Here is a 21,560-nt window from a genome sequence, read left to right as displayed (position 1 = left end):
TTTATACATCTACTGTAACAAATGTACCATCCATTGTAAAATGTTAATAGGGGAAAGAGGAAAAACATGAGTATGTTGGGTATGAATGATGGACCAGAGTAAGCTTAATGGTATTCTAGTATAGACTTATTGTGATTCTAGCAATGGAAGAACTTTTATCATTAAAGTGGAGGCTGTGGTCACTGGAGGTTCTGAGGGAGAGGGAAAAACAGGTGTAATATGGGGACATTTTCAGGACTTGGGAATTGTCCTGAAAGATATTGCAGTCACAGATACACGCCATTATATACTTGGTCATAACTTACAAAATTGTGTGGGGAGAATGTAAACTACAATTTAAACTATAATCCATGCTTAGTGCCAACTCTCCAAAATGTGTTCACCAGTTATAACTAATTGATCACATTAATGAAGGACGGTGTTAATGTGGGAAAATGTGGGAGGAATTGGGAGCAGGACATATGGGAATCCTCTTTTCTTATGTAACATTTATGTAGTCTAAGTATCTTTTAAAAATAATGAAAAAACTATATTAAAAAATTCAATGGTATACATAAACTATGTTCCTATACCCTTCCCCCCAACCTTTATGTATTTCTTGTCACAAATTTTGTATTTTGAGTGTAAAACTACTGATTTATCATTAGATTTTATGAATTTGCCTTTCAGAGGATTAGGAAGAAAAAAGTAAAATTACAAACAAACAAAATGCAGAAGTACTGGCATTTGTATGTACCCATGTCATTCCTCTTACCAGTAATCCTTGTTTCTTCAGGTGGCTTTAATCTATTGTCTAGTATCCTTTCCTTTCAATAAGCAGAGCCCTCATTAGCATGCCTTTTTGGGGCCAGTCTAGGGGTTACAAACTCCCTCAGCTTTGGTTTATCTTGGAATGACTCAGTCTCTTCTTTTTGAAAGAGTTTTGCCACATATAGAATTCTTGATTGACAATATTTTCTCTTCAGTACTTTGTCATATCACTGTTTTATTGCACACATTGTTTCTAATAAGAAATTAACAATGTAATCTTATTGAGGTTTCCTTGTTAACAACAGTTCTTAACAAAACAGAAATAAATTGGAAATGCATTGAATCTGTGGATGAACTGTGTTAGAACCAATGTCTTACTGGCATTGAGTCTTTAAACTCATGTGTGTGGTATAGCTATTCATATTTTTAGATCTGCTTTAAATTTTCTAAGTAATATTTTGTAATTTTCAGAACAGATTTTTACACATCTTTCAAATCATCCCCATATTTTATATTTTGATGCTGGTGTAAATGCCTCCAATATTTTTTTTTTATTCCCCCCTTGCAGCTTTTTGTGTGCTATCTGCTCTCTGTGTCCATTCACTGTATGTTCTTCTGTGTCTGTATTTATTTCCCCCTCCCTCCTTGCAGCTTGCTTGCTGTCTGCTCTCTGTGTCCATTTGCTGCAGGCTCTTTTGTGTTCTCACTTGTCTCCCTTCTTTTTGTTGCGTCACCTTGCTGAGTCAGCTCTCCGCAGCATCTGTGGGCTGGGCGGCACTCTATGGCACTTGTGGGCTGAGTAGTGCTCCCCAGCATGCGGGTGAGCCTGCCTTCACAAGGAGGCTCTGGGATGCAAACCAAGGGCCCACCATATGGTAGATGGGAGCTCATCTGATTGAGCCACAGCTGCTTCCCTTTAGTTTACTTTTGATAATTTCTAGTGCATAAAAAAAATTTGAATTTTATTTTTCTTTGCACAGTGACTGTACTAGCCCACGGGTACTGATGCAAAGTACCAGAACTCTGTTGGATGTTATAAAATGTATTTATTTGGGGTAAAAGCTTACAGTTATAAGGCCATAGAGTCGAACTCAAGGTTGCTTTCTTACCAACATCTGTTGTCACATGTTGAAGGGAGATGGCAGGCAATCTCTGCCTGGTCTCTCCTTCCTTCATCCTCTTAAGGCTCTTTGGTCCCAGCTTCTTCTGATCTCAGCTGTAGGCTGGCACAGGACTCACCTCTCTTCCTGGAGCTTTAGCTGTTTGAGCTTTCTTTCAGTTCATGGCAGGACCAAAATGACAAAGTTCTCTCCTCCTCCACGTCTATAGAGGTCCCTCTCATACTGTCTTCTTCAGTTGAGTGTCCATTTGTATCAGCCTACCAAGGAGCTGGGACTCAACCCTGAGTCATGTTCTACTGATGTTGTTGACTTAAAACCTTAATCTTGGGGAGTGGATGTGGCTCAAGTGGTTGGACACCTGCTTCCCCCATGGGAGGTCACAGGTTTGGTTCCCAGTGCCTCCTAAAAGAAAAAAGCAAACAAGCAAAAACAAACAAAAACAGCACAGGGGAGCTGATGTGGCTCAGTGGTTGAATGCTGGCTTCCTATATACAGGGACCCAGGTTCATTCCCTGGACCCCCATACCTCAAAAACAAAACAAAACAAAACCACCCTAATCTTACTGGTAATTTAATCAAAGACATCTCAGGTGAATCTACTACAATCAAAGGGACTCACACAGAGAGGAACAGACCAGTTTACAATCCTACTTTGGAATTAATGAATAATATCAAACTACTACAGTGACCTTACTACATTTACTAATTAACTCAATTTTTTGTAAATTTAGGTGTTTTCTATATACCCAATCACGTCATCTACAAACATATCTACTTTTCTTTCTCTTTTCCAAGTTTTCTGCTTTTTCTTTCTTGTCTTCACTTAGTACACTAAGTCCATTGTTGTACCTATATATAATGGAAGTAATCAGAGAAGATACCCTTTTCTTGGTATCTTATTAAAGTTATAACATTCATTCTTTCAACATTACATAAAATATTAGATCTGGTGTTGAAAATAGATATAATCTAATAGCCTCAGTATTAGTAGGAAAGCATTCAGCACTCTTTTAAAAATTATGTATGAAATTACCTGAAAGTTTTAAATATATGCATGTTCTGGATCATAATTTTTCCAATATTCAAGTCCAGGACTGGATTTCCACAACTAGTTCTTCGGAATGGCATTACCTATGGGTTTTTATATCTTTTGGAATCTGTTATATGTTTGATTATTAAAAAGACGATTCCTGAAGTGGGCCATTAGGGAGGGGCAATGGGAAATACCTGTGTGCTTTGCTCAGTGAACTGGCAAGTACAGGACCCTCTCACCAACCGGTAAGGATACTAGTCAACTAGATGAAGTATTGTTTTCTCTAAAATCAGAAATAAAACAACATATTTGTACTTACCCTTCAGATGTTTAATCACTGACCTCAAAAATGTGCACCACTGACCCACTAGAGGCAACCACAGAACTATATTCATTCACCTAGAAGACTCCCAAATCACAGATTTCACGCATCCTATTACCATACCTTAGCATTTACACCACTGATCTCCAGAACTCAAACTTCAGATACCCAAATATTTTCCCAAACTCTTCAAATACTATCCCTCACAGAGTCACAATACGTTATGCCCACAAACACCCCAATCTCTGCACATGAAAGCTTATGTTTGGCTGAATGATTACAGCAATTGCAGATCTAGTGTTTCATTCCTGTAGAGTTCACTCATTTTATTTAAAGGATACAGTATAAACTAAGACATTTCCACATTGAGTAGTTTCTCCACATATCGTTTCTCTGATTTGCTTATCACTGAGTGGTGAATGAGGACTGTTCACTTCAATTATGTTATATTGTGAGTATTCTCATGTGTTATATCATCAGACCATTTACTAAGGGCCTTGATACATAGATGAGATTCATATGGATTCTCTCCAAAGTCAATTAACTTAGATGACCTTAAGTAGTATGGAAGACTAAAGGAACTTCCACACTGATTACAAACATACTGTCTTTTTCAGTATATGAGTTCTTGGGCAGGTTTAAAGGTTAAATCTATGACTGAACACTCTTCCACATAACCAGTATTTTTATTGTGAGTTCTCTTATTTAAATTAGGGCCAGAATATTGACTGACTGCTTTTCTACATAGATGACTTTCATAAGGTTTCTCTCCAGTTTGAATAGGCTCATGTGGTCTAATGTTAGAAAAATTAGGTTTTTCCTGCATAGAAAATATTCTATGGTTTCTCCCCAATGTGAGTTTTCTCATGTTTTCTAAGACTAGAACACTGAGTGAAGGCTTTACCACATAGATGACATTCATAGGGTTTCTCTCCAGTATGGGTTCTCTCATGTTTTCTAAGAGCATAATATTGACAGAAGGCTTTCCCACATAGATTACACTGATGGGGTTTCTCTCCAGTGTGAGTTCTCTCATGTTGCCTAAGATTAGAACAAAGAGTGAAGGCTTTACCACATAGATGACATTCATAGGGCTTCTCTCCAGTGTGAGTTCTCTCATGTTGTATAAGAGCGGCATATCTACTGAAGGCTTTCCCACATAAATGACATAAATGGGGCTTCTCTCCACTGTGAATTCTCTCATGTTGTCTAAGATGAGAACACTGAGTGAAGGCTTTACCACATAGAAGACACTGATAAGGTTTTTCTCCAGTGTGAGTTCTCTCATGTTGTTTAAGGTGAAAAATTTTCAGGAAAGCTTTTCCACAAAGATGACACTGATGGGGTTTCTCTCCACTGTGAATTCTCCTATGTTGTTTAAGATCAGAATACTGACTGAACGCTTTCCCACATAGATGACATTCATGAGGTTTCTCTCCAGTGTGAGTTCTCTTATGCTGTCTAAGACTAGTACAATGAGCGAAGGCTTTACCACATTGATAACATTCATATGGCTTCTCTCCAGTGTGAGTTCTCTCATGTTTTCTAACATCAGCATATTGACTAAAGGCTTTCCCACATAGATGACACTGATGGGGCTTCTCTCCAGTGTGTGTTCTGTCATGTTGTCTAAGATTAGAATAATGAGTGAAGGCTTTACCACATAGATGACATTCATAAGGCTTCTCTCCAGTGTGAGTTCTCTCATGTTCTCTAAGATGAGAATACCGACTGAAGGATTTCCCACATAGTTGACATTCATGGCATTTCTCTCCAAAGTGAGTTCCACTGTAGTGTCTGAGGCCAGAGCATTTCATAAAAGCTTTAGCACTCTGATGAAATCCATATGATTTACTTCCAGTGGGAATTTGTTTAAGTAGATTAAAAGATGACTGGTCACTGAGGACTTTTACAAATCGTTTGCTGAAATACGGTTTCTGTGTGATGTGAGCTAATACATATGATGTCACTGTGGAACTCTGACTGGAATCTTCTTGCAAATTGCATTTAAAGGAATTCTTTTGAGTGCAGGTTCTCTGCTGTGGGAAATTACATAATACACTGTAAAATAACTGTTCACATTCATAAATTTCATTTCTCTACATATGCATTCTAGACTAATCCTTCATTGATAATTTCCAATTAAAATCTTTCTCATGTTTCTTTCTTGTATCCACACACAAACATAAAATGCTCCTTTCTGCATAGAATTTTTCTCTATTTTTGCATCACAACTTCAGACCTGTCTGGTCCAATTTGAATTTCATGATATTTCAAAGATCATGAATATGAGCCATTTTAATCAATTATCTATTTATGAGAGCTCAGTTTAGAGTTTTGTGTTCAGATTATAATTTTTCCCTAAATTCAAACTATCACAAATTTTTGCTGGGTTAGCATTTAATCCCAACATTGATGCTAGTTAGGTGATTCTACTGAATTCTACTGATTCTACTGAATCCTTCCCCAGATATTTAAGAGGTTTACACCCATGAAACTTACCAATGACAGGATGTTAGGTGTGTTTATCCTGAAGATAGGTGGCATGAATATCATTTCTTGTTTTTTAAAGGAATTGCCTCTGCCTGTCATAATTGAAAAAAAAAAACACAAAATAAACTATTAAAGTAAAAACAAGGGAATAAAAATGTTGGAAAGTCCCAAATATCTCTGACAGTATGTTTCAAACATTGACACTTAACTGGGAAAAAATATCAAATTAATCAATATCCCAATAGGAGAAAATATTATAGGACATTTCAATCAGAAAAGTTTTTCAGGATTGAAATATAAGAAATATGAAAAGAATCAGGGAAGTCAAGGAGGTAAATAAAGGGGAAAATCTTCTAAATGTAGGACTAGGACAAGGATCATTATGTGAAAGTTTATTTCCAATAGCACATGAATATCCCTTTCCCCAAATCAAAGATACTTGAATAAAGCTTAAGAACATAGAATAATGACTACATATGTACAAAATTTTCCCAATATTATCACCAACATTTCAGAAAATGTAACATATGGGTACCAGAAATTTATATTTCCAAGCACCTATTACTAACACACCAGGACACTCTTCTACTGAAGCACAGGTTCCTAAAACTCACCTGGACTTTGATTTTGGAGAATTCTTAATCCTTCTCTCCATAGTTCATCTCCTTGCGCCAACTGGGAAAGCACATCTGATTTGCAGACCTGATATCCTGTTTGTAGGATAAAAAGATACCTGGATTTTGAGTTAATTGTTCATAACATTGCACTATCATCAAGTCCATGGCAGGCTACCAAAGAAGAAAAGATAAGCATTAAAAGTCGGCAAGGGGAAAGTACTTTGAACACAGAATATTGACAATCCTTCACCAGCAAAGGGATAACTATTTACCCTGTACCCAAATTGAGTGGGACTCTGTTTAATGCTGCCTATGCTCAAGATCAAAAAGAGTAATTAAATAGGAATAATTTGATGTTTCCACAGTTGAGTATAATTTTCAAAAATAAATAAATACAAACTCTGTCCAAACAATCTAAATTCTATCCTGAAAGAGATATCCTGGTATACTTTCTTCTATGGTCTGAAACTTCTGCATACTCAGAGCAGAATAATTATTTCAAAATAATTTTTCCCTCAGTTATCTATCAAAATATTATTCACTGCATTCCCAGAACTGCTCTGATTGTTGGAGATTGAGTTTCAAGAAAGATCTGTAATCAGGCAGATTACATATCTTTAGGGATCAAAATAAAGAAGTAAAAAATAAAACTAATAACATTCAGGCAGTTGAATGTGTTATAAAATAATATAAATGTTTTAAAATACAAAAATATAAAAAGACTATATAATATGGAGCTGATCTAGATGAATAAAAAATAGATGATAGTAGCCAGAAAGATTACATAGATGAGACTAATATATATCAATAATAAGATAAATTTTGAGAGACTTACCCACTGAGACCAGATGATTGATATTCTCCAGCAACACTTCTCTGAACAGCTCTCTCTGGGATGTGTCTAGCAGGGCCCACTCCTCCTGGGTAAATTCTACAGCTACATCCTTGAAGGTCACTAACTCCTAAAGCATCAAAGAAATTTGGGTTCACACAGGGCCATCCTTACCAATGATCTGAATGTGATCCTCAAATAATAGCACTAAGGAAACAGAGACTGTACATATAAAGCTTAAAATGTGTTTGGAGTTCAAGTCAGAACATTCTCAGTCCTTAACTGCCATCTGCCTTTCAGATACACTCACAGACTAATACACACTCTGAATACATGAAACTCCCTTGTAAAGGAATATATGTGGTGTGATAAATACCTGGAAATTTCCCAATAAACATTTTTAAAAAATATTTATTTTTATTTATATATCTCCCCTTATACCCCCCCGCCCTCCCACTGTCTGCTCTCTGGGTCCATTTGCTGTGTGTTCTTCTGTGTCCACTTGCATTCTTGCCAGCGGCACCAGAAATCTTTGTCTCTTTTTGTTGCATCATCTTGTTGTGTCAGCTGTGTGTGCGGTGTCACTCCTGGGCAGGCTGTGTATTTTTCGTGCAGGGCGGCTCTCCTTGCAGGGTGCACTCCTTATTCATGAGGCTCCCCTGTGTGGTATGGCGCTCCTACTCCTTGTGGGCATCAGCACTGCGTGTGGGCCAGCTCATCACACAGGTCAGGAGGCCCTGGGTTTGATAGGTTGCCTATTAGTTACAACCCGCTTTCCCCAATAAACTTTTTTTTTTTTTTTTTAATTTTTAATTTTTTTATTTTTTATTGACTTTGTAATAATATTACATTAAAAATATATATGTGAGGTCCCATTCAACCCCACCCCCCCACCCCCCCTCTCCCCCCCCCCCCCAACAACACTCGTTCCCATCATCATGACACATCCATTGGATTTGGTAAGTACATCTTTGGGCACCTCTGCACCTCATATACATTGGTTCACATCATGGCCCATACTCTCCTCTATTCCATCATGTAGGCCCTGTGAGGATTTACAATGTCCGGTGATTACCTCTGAAGCACCATCCAGGGCAGCTCCATGTCCCGAAGACGCCTCCACCTCTCATCTCTTCCTGCCTTTCCCCATACCCTTTGTCCATTATGTCCACTTTTCCCAATCCAATGCCACCTCTTCTATGTGGACACTGGATTGGTTGTGTCCATTGCACCTTTATGTCAAGAGGAGGCTCAGATTCCACCTGGATGCTGGATGCAATCCTCCCATTTTCAGTTGTAATCACTCTAGGCTCCATGGTGTGGTGGTTGTCCTTCTTCACCTCCATCTTAGCTGAGTGTGGTAAGTCCAATAAATCAGATTGTAGGTGCTGGAGTCTGTTGAGGCTCAGGATCTGGCTATCACATTGTCAGTCCAGAGATTCAAATCCCCTAAATATATCTTAAACCCCAACATTAACTGCACCTCCAGCACATTAGCATGAAAGTCTTATGAAGGGAGATCCCATCTGAGTCCAGATTCATCACACATAAACACCATTTCCAAAGAGGGGCCATCTGCCCTGGTAGTTAACCCCATCGGCCATGACCATAACTCCCATGGGTCTCTTTAGCCCTCGAAGGAACCAATATCTGGGGGTTGTATCTGCTTTATCTGTCTCTCTGACTCTGCTCAGTTGTGCATGAGGGCAAACCTTCTGCCAGCCTCCAGACTCTTTTTTAGAAACTCGTAGCCATATAAACTCATTTCTCCTTTCCATTTCCCCCTTACTTTAGGTCAAACAGCATTTTAAAGTCATGGTATTTTATGTAGACATGGATATTCTGCTGATCCGCATTGAACCTTCCGTATAAGGTCATTTTCCAGTTGCATCATCAGTTGGTAGTTGATAGTGGTCCCTCGTTGCCAGGGAGGCTCATCCCCGGGTGTCATGTCCCACGCTGGGGGGAAGGCCCCAATAAACTTTTAATTATGATTTCCTGATGTTGATTATAAAATTTACACTCAAGCATTCATAACTAAAACACTTTTTCTCCAATTTCAAGTAAAGCTACAAACTCTCAAAAGGCAAGCAATCCATTATAAGTCATTTTGCAAAAAGGACTATAATTAGATTATTAATCTAGAAAAATGACCTCATTTTCCTGTCTATAAAACTGTTCAACAACATGTTATACATTATACATGCTCAAAGATCCAATGTGGTAATGTATAACGTGCTTTCTATGTAAATTCAATATATAGGTCTATTTTTCATTAAAATGGAAGAGATCTTTGAATCAAAATCCACAATTTTGCAGAACTGAAAAAGTTTCATACAGTACTCAGGATCAACGAGTGTTATGTCTTTCAACTCTATGTATCTCAGGTGTTCTTCATAAAGTGCAGGTGGTTCAGGATCACAGGCCAGGGACACCCGAGACTACTGTGCAGAAAGAGGCTTTAATCTGACCAATCCTCTGATAGGAGAACTCCCATTCTCAAAATTTTCTGGGACTTAAAGACACCAATTTCTCTTCTATCTTCATCTCATCTTTCTATTCATGAGAGAAAGAAGCCCTTTTATTGCTTCTGTTCCCTCCAATTATGCAAAAATTTACACACAGTCATAAATTTTATTCTACCTACCATACCGCTCCTGAATACACAGCCAAAATTAAGGAAACAGTAATACTTATACATTGCATGAATTAAATTTGAATAAATTTTATTTAAAAAATAAAAATTTGTTAATTGGGAACAACCATGGTAAGGAGAATTTTAGTTTATAAATTTTTTTGAAATAAATAAATATATTCCATCAAAAATTTAAGAAATTTAAAATTGGGGAAAATAAATGATTCCCCATTTTCTTTTCTTGCTTAGCCTTCCTTTTTGCATACTCAGCCTTCTTTTTGCAACTCTCAACAATGCATAGCCACATATCCCAGCACCTGTAATACTCGATTGATTGAATGCACCTACTAAAACATCAGCATCCCTGTGATTATAAAATTCTGCTCTTACTCATCTTTAGCACCTATGTGCACCACATGTTTAAGAAAATTTTAGGCACTAATGTGATCCACGCATGTATTATTTCTCCAATGAGGCCTTGGGTTGGATGATATAAAGAAACCATCTCTCCTCTCTTCTGAAAATACAATCTCAATGTAAGTTGAGACAAACTTGTGATTTGGGGAGGATATTACTTATTGATCCTTCAGTAGTTCTTGAGTACACTTGGAAGTTCGATCCCAATAGGAGGAACCTATCCATCTGCTGGCAAAAGAGCTGTAATTTCAATTAAAGAAGAATTTCTTACTCACCTGTAGTTGCATTGTCAAAGCTCAGATGACAACTGTCTTCCTCTGGATTTTCACTCAAAACTAGACACACTGTAGGTTAGCAAAGCTGAGAACGGAGAAAGAAGACTTCAGGCTCAAGTCTTGGGACACAATTTCTGGATCCACCTGTCCTGAATCCCAAACTCTTCACCTGGCAGTTATACCAGCCCAATCAATAGGAACATGAATGAGGTGTGTTTGAAGAGAAATAGGGGGAGGACTTTCTTCTCCCAGTGTTAAAAGTTATGAGGCCTTGGCTTCTCTGGCTAAAAAAGAAGATATTAAAAATATGGGTATAATTGAATTATATATATAATTTAATAAGAAGATATTAAAAATATGGATATATTTGAATTATATGTATTAACTAGCCAACTGTGTTCAGAGATTTTCAAACCCCTCTCTGATTTCAACATAGGACTCCCAGTCATGTCACATCTGGAATTAGGTCTCCACCAGAGAAAGCAACCTGGAATTGCTAAGATATAATTATTCTTTTTTTATGGACTAGCATTATTTTCACAACATACATTCCTGTTCTCTGGACTCTCCCTTCTTGCTCTACCCTGCACCTGACCTTCTGGGTACACTTGTCTTAAATCATCTCCATTCTTTCACATGGGTACCCAACAATGAAATTCTCTCAACCCCAAGTTCTAGATCTCACTCCAAGCAACCAATAAACTTAGGAATATATTTTATGATAGGGTTGAACAATTCAAGGTCTTGATCAATTAGGAAGAATCAAAGTCTCAAATCATGCTACTCTGGTCATGAAAGTCCCATGCATCAGACAATCACAGAATAACATGGGTCATAATGTCATTGTCATGTCCCACAATCCTCATAGGATCAGGAGGCACAGAAGTTATAGAATGAAGGAATTTGGAAGAAAATTTATTTGTTCAATATGATATTTTAGTGAAGTGGTGGTTGAAATCTTGTCTGATATTAATTATAATCAGCTGCAACATCCCTATATTTCATTATAATATATGGGCAAGGAACTGAATATTGTAGATTCTCTAAAACATCATTACTAATTATATTAATTTCAAGGAAAACTAATGATAAAGGGTCATAACATAGTTAGGGTCAATTTACCCACTTGTACCTGACCACCAGAAAAAATTAGTTTTATTAAACTGTACAACTCTGTGATAGAAGTGACAGCCACTGAGCATAAACTTTGAAACTTACTATTCGTTGATAATTGACTCATTCTTCTAATTCCTTAATCACTTCAAGTCCCATAATTTTGAATCTCACAATCCACCTTACTTTCAGCAGATAGGATTACCTCATAATAATCAGATAAACACTGTCATTTGACAAATCACCTCAGTTTAGCAACATAATCTCTACATTACTACATTCATACCCAGTAATTATTCCTTCTCTCTCAATGAAGGGTCATGGTACCTATGATTACAGTGAGTGTCTCCAATTGATTCCCTGCCTTTCCTGTTTGTTCAAAAATAATATTGACTAAAATTGCAACCTTTACCAGAAAACTCTCCCTTGTCATAATCTATCCATATATCATTTAGACTCATTTCTCTTCAATTATGAAATGAAATGTCCCCTGTACCAATTTCCTCCCCTGTACTTGATCTTCCGTTTTTCCTTTCACAATCAGACTGCATGGACATTTTTACATTTTCCTTACACTGCTTCAAATGTTAATTTAGTAATATCACTAATGACTTCCTTTAAATAATGAGCTCTCCACAAATAAATTCAGTGTGTGTCAGTCTCTACGTTGGAACCAAAGAAGGATTAGGTCATGACCTCCTTTTGAGAAATTTTCCTTGACTTCTCTGACATCTCAGTCCCGTGTTCAACCTATTCTAGTCACTCTTTCCCCTTGTTTTCAGAATGGTACTCTGCAAACAGTACTATTAGAACATATCAAGACTCACTTCTAGGCTCTCTTTCTCTTCCACTTAATATACTGTCATGAAAATCTCAAGCATTTATTCAATTGTCATCTCTAAAATGATAGTGTACATCTCTAGTTTTTTTACACAGAGGCACACACAAAAAAACCAAAACCCAAAACAGATAAAACTGAAGAAATTATCTCTCCTCCCGCTCCTGCAGGAAATCTGAAAATTTTACCTCCTCTAGAGATTACTATCTGATTAACCTGGATGTCAATCAAGACAAACATAATTAAGGTATGACACTTTAACAAAATATTTTTGTTCAATTTTAGTAAAATTCAGGTATGAGTCCAGCAGGAATCTAAGGAATGAACTTGATATTGGTGCTCAGAAACACACAAATACTTTAAAAGCAGATATTATTTCAGCACTCACCAATATAATCATCCTTCATTTCCATCACAATCTCCTCACTTTCCCACATTACACTTATGCTTTTTTCAGTGGCTTGTTTCTCGTTTCCTTAGAGATACTACCATCACTTACCCCCTACCTGAGATAACCTTCTCCCTGTATCCTTCATTAGAACTTTGCTATTTCTTCAGGTTGCTCATATAGTTTTTTAATACACATATTTGTTTGTTTATTCATTCACATAGCTTGCAAACATATAGGAAGTGGGGCCAGAAAAATCCAAGAGACATTGTGATATAGGAGATCAGGACAGATGAATTCTAGAAGGAGGAAATCAGGAAGTTTGTTGAGGAATCTTACAGGATTAAGAGGCATTTAATGGAGCTAACCAGCCTCTTAGGGGTAATGCATTTAAGCGGAGAAGGTTAAACCACATTAGAATTCATTAAGGAGGGAGATGGACTTGGCCCAGTGGTTAGGGCGTCCGTCTACCACATGGGAGGTCTGTGGTTCAAACCCCGGGCTTCCTTGACCTATGTGGAGCTGGCCCATGCGCAATGCTGATGCGCGCAAGGAATGCCGTGCCATGCAGGGGTGTCCCCCGCGTAGGGGAGCCCCACACGCAAAGAATGTGCCCCGCAAAGAAAGCTGCCCAGTGCGAAAGAAAGTGCAGCCTGCCCAGGAATGGCGCCACACACACGGAGAGCTGACATGACAGGATGATGAAACAAGAGGAAACGCGTCTTCCCGGTGCCGCTGATAAGGACAGAAGCGGTCACAGAGGAGCACACAGTGAATGGACACAGAGAGCAGACAACTTGGGGGAGGGGGAAATAAATAAAAATTCTTAAAAAAAAAAAAGAATTCATTAAGGAGTGAGGAAGAGGTGAGGATAACCCATTAATTGCTGCTTTTTGAAAAAGTTAACCTTTATTGACAAGAGAGTTGAAGTAACTGGGAAAGTAAAAAGCCATATATCAAAAAAGTTTAAATGTTTTATGATACTACTTTGATAGAAACAATGAATGGAAACTGACAGTCTTAAAAAAATGATAATGGGGAAAGACCATCTCACATCTCATTGGACAACTCTGGAGGATCAAAAGATAAGGGACATTGAGGTCAACTCAATTCTTTTTTTTTTTTTTAAAGATTTATTTATTATTTCTCTCCCCATCCCCCCACCCTGGTTGGCTGTTCTCTGTGTCTATTTGCTGCATCTTTGTCCGCTTCTGCTGTCGTCAGTGGCACGGGAATCTGTGTTTCTTTTTGTTGCGTCATCTTGTTGTGTCAGTTCTCCGTGTGTGCGGCACCATTCCTGGGCAGGCTGCACTTTCTTTCACGCTGAGGGGCTCTCCTTACGGGGCGCACTCCTTGCGAGTGGGGCTCCCCTATGCGGGGACACCGCTGTGTGGCAGGGCACTCCTTGCACGCATCAGCACTGCTCTTGGGCCAGCTGCACACGGGTCAAGGAGGCCCGGGGTTTAAACCGCGGACCTCCCATGTGGTAGACGGATGCCCTAACCACTGGGCCAAGTCCGCCGCCCAAGGTCAATGCAATTCTGAGGCAAGTTCCACAGACAAGGAACCTTTGCTTTTCACCCAAGGTAGTTAAATGTTAAGCTTCTTTTCCTATCAGAAAATGTAACCTGTTTACATTTTCCCTGTATAGGGCAAAACATTTAATAAATGTAATAAGTGATTCATTGCAGGGAACAAACACTGATTGCACAGACTCTGAACCAATTAAGGGATTCACTCCTCAGGACACATCCTGTTTATTTTGATTGGATTTACAAGAAAATGGAAAAGATAAAGTCATTTATAAAATTTTGGGGGGAAAAAGAGAGAAAGCCACCAAGAAGGATAAATTTCAAGGTGGATTAACTCAATAAATAATTTGCAGCTCATTCTCTTGAATAAGAAATATTCAGTGTTTGTGAGATGTAACAGAGGACCAGATATGTTAGATTGATATGGACAAAGAAATAGAATTCACTGGAGGAAGGTTGAGATTAAAAATAAATGGAAGCTTGGGGCAAGATGGCATAAAGTACAGAGCTTCAAGAGTCAGCCCATCCTATAAGGTAGTTAGTAATTACCCAGAGCTATCTAAAGCAGTTTGGGGGGAACTCATGGGAGCAGAAGAGCATATTGCAACACGCCTGAAAGAAAGGGAGGAGGAGATTGCCCATTCAGTGAAAATTTGTGAGTAGAGTATGCCATGCTGCAGAGGCCAGTGTCATCCTCCACTGGTGGCACAAGCCACTTCAAGAGCTATTCAGTGGCTGGAGTTAGAAGCTCCATTTCCCAAAAATGGGGGAGGAAGAGATGGTCAGGCATTAACTTTAGCTACTGATTGCTGGCTGAAGTATAATCCTAAAAACAGCTAAAGTTTGAACCTATCCAAGTCAGAAAGAAGCTGATAGCTGCCATTTTAACTCTGCCCCTGGCATGAGGGGAAGTAGGGCTGACTGAAAATCAGTGTTGGTAGGGACAGGTGTCTTTCCACCCAGACCAGACTGCAGCATTAGCCTAGGCTCCAGCACCACCGCTGGCAAGGAGGAACCTGGGAGGACCTGCACCAGCCACTCTGGGCAACTGCAGGCACTTTTTGCCAGCACAGAAGGGATAGTCAGAAACCTTGGGCTCCATCCGTGCCCTCCAATAGGATAGGAGGGGAGTTGTGTTTCCTCAGCCTCTCTGGGTAACTGCAGGTGCTTTAGACCTAAATGGACTGGTTTGTTGAGCACCTTTGGTTCTATCCCTGCCCAAATGATAGGAGGTGCTGGCCTCTTTAATAAATGGTGCTGGGAGAACTGGATATCCATATCCAAAACAATGTCTGAAGATCACCATCTTATGCCCTAAACAAAAATTAACTCAAGGTGGACCAAATATTTAAATATAAGAGCTAAGATTAGTAAGTTCTTAGAAGATAATGTAGGGAAGTATCTATGAGATCTTGTATTTAGGAAATGTCTTCGTAAAAACTTTACACCCAAAGTACAAGTGATGAAGGAAAAAAATAGATAAATGGGACATCCTTAAAATGCAAAACTTCTGTACTTCAAAGGTGCTTGTCAAGAAAGTGAAAAGGTAGCCTATTCAATGGGAGAAAATATTTGGTAACCATTTATCCAATAAAGGACTCCAATAAAGGACTCATATCTAGCATATAAAAAGAAGACCTACAAATTCAAAATAAGACAACCCATTTAAAAAATGGGCAAATGACTTGAACACAACCTTTTCCACAGAAGAAATACAAATAGCTAAAAAGCACATGAAAAGATGCTCAACATCACTAGCTATTAAGGAAATGCAAATCAAAACCACAATGAGAAATAATCTTACACTTATTAAACTGGTGGCTATTAAAAAGAGAAACTAAAAATGGAGAGAATGTGGAGGAAAGGGAAACTTTATCCACTGCTGGTGGAAATATGGAATTGTGCAGCCAACGTGGAGGACAGTTTGGCAGTTTCTCAGGAAGTTAACTGTAGACCTGCCATATGATCAGTCCAACCCCACTGCTGGGTATGTACCTAGAAGAATGGAAAGCAGGGACACAAACAGATATATGCACATCAATGTTTATAGCTGCCTTATTCACAATTGCCAAAAGCTGCAAGTAAACCAAATATCCGTCAACAGATGAATGGAAAAGCAAATTGTGGCATATACATACAATGGAATATTACTCAGATATAAAAAGGAATGAAGCACTAACACATGGGACAACATGGCTGACTCTTGAAGACCTTATGTTGAGTGAAGTAAGGCAGTCATGGATAAATAAATATTGCATAATCACTGCTATGACTGAAATAAACTGAGCAGAAATCAGGAGACAGAAAGGAAGTACAGCACGGTGAGCAGTTGCTCAATATGGGCAAAACCTATGATAAGGTGCAAGGGGGAGGTTTGGCAGGGGATATGGGTCATAGTGGTGCAGGGATATGAGTGCAGGAATGTGTGAGTAGGGTCAGGGGGTTGGGTTGGAATATCCATGGAAATGGTGGGAGGGTTGGAGGAAGAGACAGGTGAAATATGGAGATGTATTGGTCTGTGGTTAAAACTACAATGGTGAGACTGTTCTTTTGGCTAATATGGCAGGGAAGGGTTACTGGTGCAGGGTGTCGGGAGTGTTGTAATGTTGGATAAGACACAGATGGGGCATGCTCCTATGGAATATGAATGTGTTCATCTTGTCATAGCGTGTTACCTCAGTAGATGGAGACCCACAGAATAAATAAGAAAATACTAAGCTCCCATCCTGTGGAGTAGTGCTATGGTCTCAATTAGTGGGGAAGAAGAATCTCTTGAGGACATGGGCAGTGCTAATAAAAGAAAATAGACCAGGGAAGCAGACTTGGTCCAATGGATAGGGAATCCACCTACCACATGGGAGGTCCACAGTTCAAACCCCAGGCCTCCTTGGCCCATGTGGAGCTGGCCCATGCGCAGTGCTGATGCGCACAAGGAGTGCCGTGCCACGCAGGGGTGTCCCCTGCATAGGGGAGCCCCACACGCAAGGAGTGCACCCCATAAGGAAAGCCACCCAGCGTGAAAAAAAGTGCAGCCTGCCCAGGAATGGCGCTGCACACACGGAGTGCTGACACAATGAAGATGATGCAAAAAAAAGAAACACAGATTTCCGGTGCCGTTGATAAGGATAGAAGCGGTCACAGAAGAACACACAGTGAATGGACAGAGAGCAGACAACTGGGGGGGGGGAAGGGTAGAGAATTGAAAAAAAAAAAAAAAAGAGAATAGACCAATATGTCAAGCCATCAATATTAATGCACATAATTATGAAACTTATTCTTCAAAAAGAATTAAGTTTTTTTGGAACTTTACTGGTTGCCATTGGTTTTGAGGGGAGGGAGAGGAATGAATAGATGGAACATAGGGCATTTTTAGGGCATTCAAATTGTTATGCATGATTTTGCAATGATGGATACAGGACATTATATATTATGTTAAAACCTGTAATAGTGTGTAGTACAAAACGTAAACCAAAAGGTAAACCATTGAACACGGTTAGCAGTAATGTTTCAAAATATTTGTTCATCAATTATAATGAACAACTGTACACCAACAAACTAGACAATGTAGATGAAATGGAAAAATTCCTAGTAATGTACAAACAACCTACACTGACTAAAGAAAAAAATAAAAGATCAATCATAAGTAAAGAGATTGAACAGTCATCAAACAACTCCCCAAAATGAAAAGCCCAGGACTAGATGGTTTCACAGGTGGATATGACAAAGCACATAAAGATTTACTACTAATCTTAATTAAAACCCTTCTAAAAAATTGAACAAGAAGGAATGCTACCAAAAACATTCTTGAAGCCAAAATTACCCTAATACCAAAACCACATAATGATATTACAAAGAAAGAAAATGACAGGCCCATTCCCCTAATGAATACAGATGCAAAAATCCCCAACAAAATACTTTCTAATTGAATTCAACAACACATTAAAGAATTACTCATCATCATGAAGTGGGTTTTATACCAGGCATGCAGGAGCAGTTCAACACAAGAAATCAATTAATATAATACACCACATTAAATAATCAAAGAAGAGAGATCACATGATCCTATAGATTGATGCACAAAAGGCATTTAATAAAATACAGTATCCTTTCTTGATTAAAAAAACTACAAAAGATGGAGTTGAAGGAAATTTTCTCAAAATGATAATGGTCATATATGAAAAACCCATAGCTAACACTGCACTCAATGGTGAAAGACTGAAGGCTTTCCTGGTGAGACTGGGAACTAGACAAGGATGCCCACTGTCACCACTGTTGTTCAATATAGTGCTAGAATTTCTACCTAGAGCAATCAGGCAAGAAAAAGAAATAAAATCATACAAATTGGAAAGTAAGGAGTAAAGGTTCTGCTATTCACAAATGATATATTGTACCTAGAAAGTCCTGGAAAATCTACTTGAACTAATAAATGGTTTCAGCAAAGTGGAAGAATATAAGATTAAAATGCAAAAACCAGCAGTGTTTCTAGACACTAATAATGTGCAATCTGAGGAGAAATTCAGGAAAAAATCCATTTACAATAGTGACTAAAAAATAAAATATTTAGAAATAAACTTAACCAAGGATGTAAAGCACTTGTATTCAGAAAACTACAACGCACTGATAAAAGAAATTTTTAAAAGACTTCAATAAATGGAAGAACCTTCCATGCTCATGGATTGGAAGACTAAATATCATTAAGATGTCAATTCTACCCAAATTGATACATAGATTCAATGCAGTCCCATAAAAATTCCAAGGCAATTTTTAAAAAGAAATGGAAAATACAATTATCAAATTTATTTGGAAGGGGAAGGGGCACTAAAATAGCCAGAAACATCATAAAAAGGAAGAGAGAAGTTGGAGGACTCTTACGTCCAGGCTTTAAATCATACTGCTTAACTGCAGTGGTAAAAACAGCATGGTATTGGCATAAAGATAGACGCATAGATCAATGGGTCCATATTGATGGTTCAGAAACAGACCCTCACATCTATGGTCAAGTGATATTTGACAAACCTTTCAAACCCACCCACCTGGGCAGAACAGTTTATTCAACAAATGGTGCTGGAAGATCTGGATAACGACAACCAAAAGAAAGAAAGAGGACCCCTATCTCATACCTTACACAAAAATTAACTCAAAATGGACCAAAGACCTAAACATAAACATTAAAATGATAAAGCTCCTAGATAAAAATGTAGGGAAACATCTTTAAGACATGGTGGTAGGGTGGTGGATTCTTAAATCTTACACAGCAGAAGCAATGAAAGAAAACACAGATAAATGGAACTCTTCAAAGTTAAACATTTTTGTGATTCAAAGGACTTCATCAAGAGAGTGAAAAGACAGTCCACTCAATGGGAGAAAATATTTGGAAATCACATATCTAACAAGCATTTGATTTCCATTCTATATAAAGAGATCATACAACTCAAGAACAGAGCAAGCAATCCAAGTAAAACAAATCAGTGGAAGACTTAAATAGACATTTCTTCAAAGAGGAAATAAAAATGGCCAAACGCTCATGAAAAAATGTTCCGTATCACTAGCTATTAGGGAAATGCAAATAAAAATGACAATGAGAGATCATCTCACACTGCATAAAGTGGCCATTATTTAAAAAACTGAAAACATTAAGTGCTGGAGAGGATGTGGAGAAATAGGAACACTCCTTCTCTATTGGTGAGAATGTAAAATGATGCAGCCTCTGTGGAACACAGTTTGGTAGATCCTTGGGAAGCTAAATATAAACTGCCATATGATCCAGCAATTCCTCTACTAGGAAAATAACTAGAAGAACAGAAAACTGACATGAACAGACATTTGCACACTTGTTGGAGGTTTCTCCCTTACAAGGTTTATAATGATGAACTGATCACAAGGTTAAAATGGTTAACAAAGGTGACTCGTGTTCCCATGACAGAGCAGTTCCCCATCCATATAACCTATGTGATTGATTGAACAAGTTACAGCCTATGTGCTTAGATACAGCTCATTTCCTCATAAGAATAGACAAAGGAACCACATGGCACCACCAACCCCTCCTGCATTCCTAGAATTCACTAACCTTAGCCCACCACATCCTAGCCATACAAGGCAAAAATTCACCTCTACAGGTCCCTATTGGCTGTTGGGTCTTACCCAAGCCCCAACCCCTTCCCAGTGACCTAACATTTTCCTGCCTATAGATGTACTGTATAAATTCATGACTGCCTCTGCCAGGGGCCAGCTGAAGTTTATTCTTCAGACTCCCATCGGTCTTTCTGCCTGCAATCATCAGTCTCCATATGCCAGTGAGAACTGTTTTTCTCCTCCACTTGGTGCCAAAAGCCTGGACTGGGGTGGGTTGAGCCTGATGAATCTCTGCCCTGCCACTGCCGAGATCCATCCAACACCAGACACTGAATTATAGCTTGGTGAGTCAAGGATTTCTCCACCAGAGGATCTTGCTCTCTCTTTTTCCATTGTCCAGCACAACCCACCAAAATCCTAGTGCTAGCGTTACCCTCAAAATAGGGCCTTGATGGATAACCAGAGCTGGCATGAAGAAAACTTCAACACGAGAGTTAGGCAAACTCACATTTATTACGTCTGCAGAGGTAAGGAGCCAAGGCCAGTCCAAAGTGACTCAGATGCGACTCCCCGTGTTGCAGTTTCACTCTTGTTTAAATACCCAAGTTACTACTTAGAATTTGCTTTGATTATGCATAGTTTTTATGCATATGGATGAACACACATAGCTAGTTATATAATTGCATGATTAGTATGTTCAGGAAATCACTCTTGCACATACACTGCATGATCAAGAAAGGGGCAGACAACTCCACCCCTGGGTGGGAATTTTACTGTTAATTAAGCAAGTTGAAGTGAGGACAGCAAGGGGCTGCTTCTGTGCAGGTCCGGCCAACTGGTTGAAGCTGGATATTCTTGACCACCCAAAAGCGGATTTTGGCCCAAAGAGAGGGTTGCATTTCATTACCTTCTGATTTACATACAATTCTTTTCTTTGTATCCTAGCAACAAGGAGAGAAACAAGTTACTTTCAGGTATTCGGTCATCTTACGTCCATCACGAGGTCAGTGATCCTCACCATCCCTGAGGGCCACTGTGAGTAGGAAACCTGAATCATCATGGAAAGAGACCCTTGGCTCCAGAGATGTCTGGATTCAAGAATAGTCTCCCATTTCCTTGGGT

General features: G+C 38.7%; 1 protein-coding gene across 5 annotated transcripts in view; it reads right to left on the bottom strand.

Annotated features, from left to right (window-relative positions):
- Window positions 1-21,560, bottom strand: part of LOC101434341 (zinc finger protein 596-like) — a 103,073-nt gene that overhangs the window by 25,643 nt on the left and 55,870 nt on the right. The window contains exons 2-7 of one of the 5 annotated variants that reach the window (XR_011648174.1): window positions 10,496-10,580; window positions 7,172-7,298; window positions 6,334-6,429; window positions 5,729-5,811; window positions 4,299-5,265; window positions 1,860-3,187 (exon numbers count right to left, since the gene is read on the bottom strand). Coding sequence is in view for 1 of the 5 variants with exons in the window: in XM_058292490.2 (XP_058148473.1) it covers window positions 4,063-5,265; window positions 5,729-5,811; window positions 6,334-6,429; window positions 7,172-7,298; window positions 10,496-10,507 (1,521 nt within the window). In the remaining 4 variants the exon portion in view is untranslated. Of the gene's footprint in view, window positions 1-1,776; window positions 5,266-5,728; window positions 5,812-6,333; window positions 6,430-7,171; window positions 7,299-10,495; window positions 10,780-21,560 lie in introns of those variants that run through there. The other 4 variants (XR_011648171.1, XR_011648173.1, XR_011648172.1 and 1 more) reach the window with 4 other exon arrangements.

This window comes from Dasypus novemcinctus, unplaced genomic scaffold (assembly GCF_030445035.2).
Source record: "Dasypus novemcinctus isolate mDasNov1 unplaced genomic scaffold, mDasNov1.1.hap2 H_1, whole genome shotgun sequence".
NCBI lineage: Eukaryota > Metazoa > Chordata > Mammalia > Cingulata > Dasypodidae > Dasypus > Dasypus novemcinctus.
This window is presented reverse-complemented; position numbering and strand designations above follow the sequence as displayed.